Below are 7786 nucleotides of genomic sequence, written 5' to 3' on the forward strand. Positions count from 1 at the left end.
ACAGCTAAACGCAGATACTGGCTCCCCTCTCTTCCTCCCAAGCCCTAGCCCCAGGATCCAGGGCCCTCAGAAGGCCGCAGAGGATTTATGTTCAGGGCCTGGAAGCACAAGCCTCATGGAGCCTGATCTCAGCTCCTCTCCAGCTGGAGACTGCCTCCAGCTGGAGCGCCCAGATATTGAGGTCCCTCACTATCTCATCAGTGATCACATGGTCACCCTACATTGCATAGACATGGAAACTAAGGCCCAGAAGGCACAGAGCCTCATCTAAGGTCCTGGGGAAAGGCAGGGCAGAGCCACGCAACTCCAGCATCTGTGCCCAGCCCTTGGGCCTTGAGCCTTGGGCTCTGACTGGGAGGGCTGTCTCAGCCTGGACACTTCCCAGGGCAAACTCAGATGTCAGTCTGTGTCCCAGAACCCAGCTTGCCCTGGGCACAGATTAGCAATAGCAGCTGGGGAAACCCAGGCCCAAAGAGGGTAGGAGCCTGACCAAGCTCATACAGCCAGGGGCAGATCTGGGGCCAGGACCCAGGATCTTTCCCTCTGGCTGTAGAGCATTCCTGATGTCCAGGCCCCATTCAAATGCCCCCTACCCTAGGCTGCCTTCCCAGCCACTCCAGGCCCAAGGAATGGCTCCCAACTGGCCCCAGCCCTCCTCTGCCTTCAAGCCTTTGAGGTCTTCTAGCACCAATGTGTCTTGAAAGCAAGCAATTAGGCCATGTATGGACACACTCCTCCCACTGTAAGGAAAATGGGGGCTACGCCTTCACAAGCTGCAATTGCTTCTCCACCAGCAGCCAAAGATTTGAAAGCCAACTGTTCAAGGGGGTGAGTTGGGCAGGTGGGCATGCTGAGGGCAGCAGGATCCTAAGCCCTGGCTGGCCTCCTGGCTCTACTCCACCCCTCAGGTCCAGGGTCCAGGCTAAGCCCTCTCCTTCTGGCAGCCTGGGCTAGTAATCTCTTTGCCCCCAGCTCCCACCCAAGCCCTGGTCTCTTCCACTCAAGCCATGAGGTCTCAGTCCCAGGACCCGAGGGATGTGGCAGAAGGGGTGAGAGCATAGCATGCCCAGGGTCAGAGAGGATCTCCTTCGGGCAGGGGCCATCACCCAACCCTCCACCCACTCCCCAGGCAGTTCCTCCAGGCCCACCTTCCCATGCTTCAGCGCTGCACTGAGGGAAACAGAGCCATCGGAAGCTAACCAGGAAGGCCTCGATACAGCCATCAGAAAGGACAAGCCATCCACGTGGACTGACTTGGAAATGGGTGGGTGGCATGTTGTCAAATGGATAAAGCAGTTTGTCTACTGATATATCTAGTGTGACGGGATCTCCATCAGCATGCTCTGTGTGTGCATTACGGGAGTGTGCACGTGGGTTTGCACAGATGCAAAGAATCATGACTGCAAAGAATCATGACCCTGTTTCTCTCAAGTTTAGAACCAAAGAAGAAGGAAACATTTCTACTTTAACATCTCGGTGTTTTTCCTGATTTTTAAAAAAATGTAATGGAAACAATACCAGTCTCATGGTCCAGGGCTGTGAACCTCTCGGCTAACCCGGGCTCCAGCCTGTCCCCCAGCTCCTGCCCTCCCTCCCCGTGCAGGTACTTGCCACCTCTCTTCCTCTCCCCTTGGCATTTGTGGCCCTGCTCCACCTGCCTCTCCCTCCCAGCACCCCAGGCCCCACAGGCTTCAGCCTGGTCAAGCACCAGCTTGGGATCTGCAGCTCAAGGACCATCCGGCCCTATATGCCTGCCCTGGGGCCTCCCCGCCTTCCCCCTTCCCCACCCTCGGCTGTGGACCAACTTCACACTTCTGCGCTCAGCTTTCCCTATGAGGTGGGTATATGCTCCGGAACCCCAGTCCTGTTTCCCCTTCACAGGGCCTTGGAAGGCCCTTCCAGGCAGGGTTTTGCCTCACTGGCCTGATGGGAACTCTTCAGATGTCTCCACAAGAGGCGGGCCAGGCCTGCTCCTCAGACTTGGAGAGAGAACCTGGAAGTTCACCCCACACCCACCCTGGGCCATCTGCAGGTCCATACGGCATGCAGGGCAGGCAGAGCACGCAGGGCACACAGGGCACACAGGGCACGCAGGGCAGGAATCCAGCCCTAACTTCCCTGGCAACCAGGACAAAGGAGAAAGCAGGGCCGAGCTCTCTGGGAAGTCTTCCCACACTCACACTACCCTCGGACCTGGGCTGAGCAAGACATGATTCCTAACCCCCAAGAAAGCACCCCTTCCCCGCCTCTCACAGAATCACTCACCTTAAGGTGGGGTCTAGGAGATCTGTGCAGCGCAGCCTGAGCTTGCATGGCTTCATCAGCCACTCCCTCCGTGGGCCTGAGCAGCTGGGGTGTGTGCTGAGGTGCTGGGTGTTTCCCTCTCCCTGGAGGAGGTGGAAGGACAGGTGGATCTGTGGATGGATTTGTGGGTGCAGGGTGGATGGGTAAGTGGGTGGGTGGATTGATGGATGGATGGATGGATGGGTGGGTAGGTGGGTGGGCAGATGGACAGGGGGGAAGTGAGTGACAAAGTGGATAAATAAACCGGCTCAGGAGTATCTCACAATTTTTAAATGTCTGAAATGTGAGGCCCTGGCACCCCCCAGAGGCCAGAGTCTCTAACTACCCACCTCTCCCAAATCCCTGGGCACCGACAGCCCTGAGAAACAGGAGCAAGGATCTAGAAGTGCAAGTTAGGGGTTCTAGGAAATAAAAAATCTGGGGTTCAAATGCTGGCTTACCCTGTGACCTTGGGAATATTCAAGCTTCTGAAGCTCAATTTTCTTTCTCAGCTGGAAAACAGTTCTAATCAAACCTGTTGCCTGTGTTGCTATGAGATTTAAACAAAATCACGTGTAAGCGTCTGAGATGGTTATCTGGCAAGTAGCAGGTGCTCACATAACATGATTTCCTGCCCAGGAGCAGCCCTAGGGCACACACGCCCACACACACATCCTCCCACCCAGTAGGAAAGAGGAATGAAGAGTGAGACTCCAGGCCAGACCAGACCAGAAAAGGCGATGGGGACACATTTATTCCCCAGGGGTTCCGTGCTCTGGCAGGACTGGCCCAGCCTCTGGGAACTGGGACAAGGGCCTTGAGGCCTCTGGAGCTCAGCCTCCTGGGTCTGGACCAGCTGGGCCGTGGGCTCAAAGGCAGCCTGCAGCAGGTGGGAGGCAAGGCAGGTGGGCCAGGTGACGAGATAGGCCAGGTGACAGGAGATGAGCACTGTCATGCTCTCCACCCTCCAGTACAGATGCTTCAGCTGTGCCAGCGGCTCCAGCACCACACGGTTCTCCAGCAGGGCCCGAAGGGGGCAAGTGGCCAGGCAGGTGGCCACCAGGAGCTCACATAGCCACACTGCCTGGCTGCTGGCCCCCTGACCACTGAGCCAGAGCTCAGGCCCAGCCCGTGCCACTTGCCCACCTTGCTGGGCAGCCAGCCAGAGCCACAGTGGTGGGCCTTCCAGCACAGCCTCCAGATCATCAGCAGCAACAGCAAGACCAGCAGTATCAGGCTGTGCAGACATGACAGAAGCAGGTCCTTCCAGGTGGCCAGAGACAGGCCCAGACACTCCCAGGCACCTAGCCACTGTGGGGCCTGGCACAAGGCCTGGGCACAGCCCAGTGTGCCCACCCACAGCAGCCTGGGCACCTGCAACGCCAGCCCAGCCTGCAGCACCTGGCCCAGGGGCAGGCCATCAGCCCTGGGGTGGGGGGTGGGCCTGCTGGGCCACCCAGACAGCCAGTGGTTGAAGAGGATGATCTTGAGGAGCAGGAAATTGTAGAGGTAGGCCCAGTTCTGGACCGGCTGCAGGAGGAGGGAGAGACAGTGATCACCCATCACACTCACTTGGGGTGGAGGGGGGATCCCTACCTGTCCCATGTCTTATTGCAGGAAGGACACCCCCAGGGTTGGAGGGCAGCTGGCCCTCCTCCTCTTAAGGCCTGTTTCCACCCAACAAAGATGATCTTTATCTGTCCACTTCTAAGGGCTTCATTCTCAGGAGAGAGCTTCAGAAGGTATTTTATATTAAGTTTGGTTTTGTTTCCTTTGAATGTCAATGACTGTTTATAATACTCCAGACTGAAAGAGATTTATGTATTATTATTATTATAATTATCTCTATTACTATTGTATAAGGGTGACCACCCCCTCGGCCCTCTAATCCTGCAGGATATGAATCCAGGTCAGTTTCTCTCCCAAACACCAGGGCTTTCCTGCACATCAGTTGCCTGTTGGTGTCATGAGGGCAGCTGGGGGCAAAGGGTGGTGCCATTAGAGGTAGAGGATGTGAGGCATGGGGGCAGGCCCAGAACTCATGACTGACCTCCTGAGGGGTGAAGGGAAGGGAGGGATTTGAGAGTTCCATATTCCTGGGTGACAGGGTGGATACGCTGTCTCCCATCCTCTGGGAGAAAGAGTAGGGTCGGATGGGGAAGGAGTCTGAAAACAAGAAACTTTGGAGCTGAAAGGCCCCCTCATCAGAGCTCTAAAGCCCCCAGCCCCTGAGTAACACCAAGCCACCTATCTGGACCCCATGCACCCCTGCCCACAGGACCACCTGGAGCCTGAAGGGATGGTGTGGGAGGCTGCAGTCTGGGGTTGGCTGGGAGCCCCACCTGGGTAGGAGCAGCAGAGCCAAGGGGGAGCAGTGTAGGAAACAGGAACTGCCCCCAGCTGAAAATGTGGGGACCAGGGAGGAGAGAAACCTAGTCTGCCCACATGATCCCGGAAGATGGGTGATAAGAAAAGAAACAGAAGCTCAGAAAGGGCGACTCATTTGCCCCAAGTCCTACAGCTAAAGAGCGGAGCAGCCAAGATTCAAACCCAGGTGTCTGTCTCTTTCTATTGCACTGTATAATCTCCCCCTCCTACGCCACAGAAGCACGCCCAGGGCAGCCTTTCCTGAGAACTCAGCCCACAGAGGAGTTGTGATTTGGTAACATGGCCCCAATTGTCAGCATTTGCATAATTTTAAAAGACGGATGGGAAGGGCAGTGCTTAACCCACAGGAGTGACCCTTCACAGAGAAAATTCTGGCACTGTAGCTTGGAGGTGGGGCCTCTGTTGTCAGATCATGGCTGGGGGGTGGGGGCAGGCAGTCACCTCGTTCCACCAGCTGGGACAGATTGGCAGAGTCCAGCAGTTCTGAGGTGGCTGTGAAGGGCCAGGTATGTGGCTCCCACCTGCTGCCCCTATGCCCCCCGCTCCCACACTCACCAGTACTGACAGCCTCACCACCACCAGCAGAACCCCCAAGAAGCCGGGTCTGATGGAAGAGACAGCCTCCATGTCTGGTTCCAGCTCTCCTCCAGGTGGGGGAGGCAGAGCGATCTCACAGATACCTCAGGGTGGGGCCCAGGTCACTGTGGGGACCCAATTGCCACAAGAGACCCTCTTTTACTTGCCTCCTGCCCCTTCAGTGCACAAAAACTAGGGCATTGTCTTCTACATCGCTCCCCCACCTGGCTGAGACTGCTCCTAGGGACAGCAACTCGGCAGATGTCCAGCCTGCCCAGCACAAGCTCCAGAGCAAGTGCTCAGGCTGCTGGCCCTCGGGCCAGAGCGGTCAAGGCGTAGGGAAACTGAGGCTGAAGGTAGGCCAGTGCTGTACCTTCCCATATCCTTCCAAATTCCAAACAATCAGAGGCCTGGGAAATAGAAAGCTTTACCCCCAGTGTGACAATCTGGAGCAGATGGAAGCCTCAGCTGTCCAAACCTGAAGGCCCTACCTACGCCCCCTGCCCCACCCAGTCACAATGCAGAGAAATGAGATAGTGACCTTTATCCTCACATCTCAGTGACACCTCAGTGGGTTCTGAGACTAGGCTAGAGAAGATGGGGAGAAAATGTGCTGACTTAACAGTCTCAGAGTGTCCAAGAGAGGGGCAGGTACTGAGGGAAAGGGGACAATTTGCTGAGCTAGCCTTGAGAGGCCACGGAAGGCCACCAGGAGGCCACAGCCTGCCTAGAGCATCTCAGAGAGGTTGCCAGAGCCTTGCATTCAGATCAAAAGCTTAGAATTCTGGGAAAATCCTGAACCATGAACCTAGCATTTCTCAACATTGCTTTCCCGTCTGGGCCAGCAGGTGGCCCCAGGAAGCTGCAGGACAAGCCTCTCTTGCCTTTTAGAAATTTTTAAAAGCACACCCTCTGGTGGATGGGCCCCTATGAGCGCATGGCTCAGTGAGGAGAGGGTCGCTCTGTGCACTTTGAAAGGGTGGGTGCCACCCCCAGGCTCGCACACACAGCATGATCTCAGTCCTCCCTTGCTATCTCAGCCAGGCACCTTTGTGCAGGATACAACCTGCCCAACTGGACATGGCAACCTGCTATAATGAGTCCCTGGAATGTCCACAATGACTTTTGCCCAGGGCAGTCCTGTTCACTCATTCATTTCCTCCCCTGGGGTAACAGCTGGGATCTGGAGGGTGGAGCGTGCAAAGTCCCTCCATTCTGTCCTCTGTCCTTGGTCTGCCCCACCCACCCTCTATGTCTCCAACACAATGGCACTGAGGTGTCACTGGGGCTTCAGAAACCCTCTTTGAGCTGAGTTTTGAAGGATAGGTAGTTTTCCAGAGAAGAAAGTGTGAAGTAGTCCATGCAGAAGGAACAGCATGGTTCAAACAATTCATTATTACTAGAGCATAAAGGGGGACGTGGGGAAGAACACGAGATCAGCAAGGGCCACGTGGACTATAGGATAGTCCATTAAACAGTAGGCACCATTGAAGAGCCAAGGCAGCGGCACCTGAAAATAGCTGTGGGTTAGAACAGCCCCTCCAGCTGCATGATGAGGCTGGGCTAGGGGAGAGGAGGAGTCCAGAGTGGGGAGGGAGGTCAGATAGGAACCCACAGAAATAAACTCTCCAATCATGAGATGATGGGATCCTGGGGCCATGGCTCCAGGAATGGAGAAAAGTGGGTGGATGCCAGAAATGTGTGGAAGGTGGAACTGACAGGGTTGGGGGCTATCCAGAATGGCAAAAGGTCCCAGATTGTACCTGACTTGCAAGCTAACCAGGCAGCCTGAGTTCCTTGGATACTGGTAGAAGCACAGGATTCCTAGGTCAGAGATGAAAGACACATTTTTACTGGAGACACTAGCAGTAAACTAGAGTATAACTATTTAGTTCTTTGGCTCCCTGAGTTCCAAACCCCACAGAGTGATGTAAACAGGGCCAGATGACACCTGTATACCCAGTGGACATATTACAGAAAAGAAATCCTGAGTTTATGGAACCAAATCTTTGTAACGGGCAGTAGGCAAGCCTGCCCTTTCCTCCTGAGAGAGACATTATCTTTATCACACTGCAGCTTGCAGGGAGACATTATCTATTCCAAGGTTGTTCTATATACAAACATCCTTTTCTCCTCCCCTCTTTGGCTCACCCCTGACCATCACTCAGCCTTGCCATTCCCAGAATTCTGCTGTCGTTAAGGCTGTGTGGATGGTTCTCAACCTCATATTGACCAAACTCCCTGGACTATGGGGTCTGTCTGGGCAGGAGCTGGAGTCACAGAGACTTCTCTCCACCCCACTTTCTCCAGGGTGGCCCCTCAGGGTACCTCTCAGGTCCTGTTAGGATGCTGGGCCCAGTTTCAGCCTCAGCTCGTCAGCTGTCCCCAACCCCTGCCAGAGCCCTCATCTCGGTCCCACACTTAGATTTCAGCAAGGCAGGGACACAGAAGGGCCCACAGGCTGGAAATCAGTGACAGAGGTAAGAGGCCTCCCCTAGAGTGTGAAACCAAGTCAGGGCCTCTCCCTAACGTAGCCCCA

General features: G+C 55.4%; 1 protein-coding gene across 1 annotated transcript; it reads right to left on the minus strand.

Moving 5' to 3' along the window:
* Positions 1-2621: 2621 nt before the first annotated feature.
* On the minus strand, positions 2622-5298 carry TMEM270 (transmembrane protein 270). The gene is made up of 4 exons (XM_073214265.1): positions 5227-5298; positions 3430-3813; positions 3013-3298; positions 2622-2662 (listed from the first exon to the last, which is right to left on the minus strand). Exons 1-4 carry the CDS (start codon positions 5296-5298, stop codon positions 2622-2624), a joined length of 783 nt encoding a protein of 260 aa, XP_073070366.1.
* Positions 5299-7786: the final 2488 nt, after the last annotated feature.

Source organism: Manis javanica, chromosome 10 (genome assembly GCF_040802235.1).
Source record: "Manis javanica isolate MJ-LG chromosome 10, MJ_LKY, whole genome shotgun sequence".
Classification (NCBI taxonomy): Eukaryota; Metazoa; Chordata; class Mammalia; order Pholidota; family Manidae; genus Manis; species Manis javanica.

Excerpts from the sequence above, each read along its gene's own strand:
- TMEM270 (XM_073214265.1), bottom strand. The coding sequence starts at position 5,298 with ATGGAGGCTGTCTCTTCCATCAGACCCGGCTTCTTGGGGGTTCTGCTG. Across the intron at positions 3,814-5,226 it reads TGGTGAGGCTGTCAGTACTG|CCGGTCCAGAACTGGGCCTA; the intron begins GTGAGTGTGGGA and ends CTCCTCCTGCAG. Across the intron at positions 3,299-3,429 it reads CTGGCTGGCTGCCCAGCAAG|AACCGTGTGGTGCTGGAGCC; the intron begins GTGGGCAAGTGG and ends GCCCTGCTGGAG.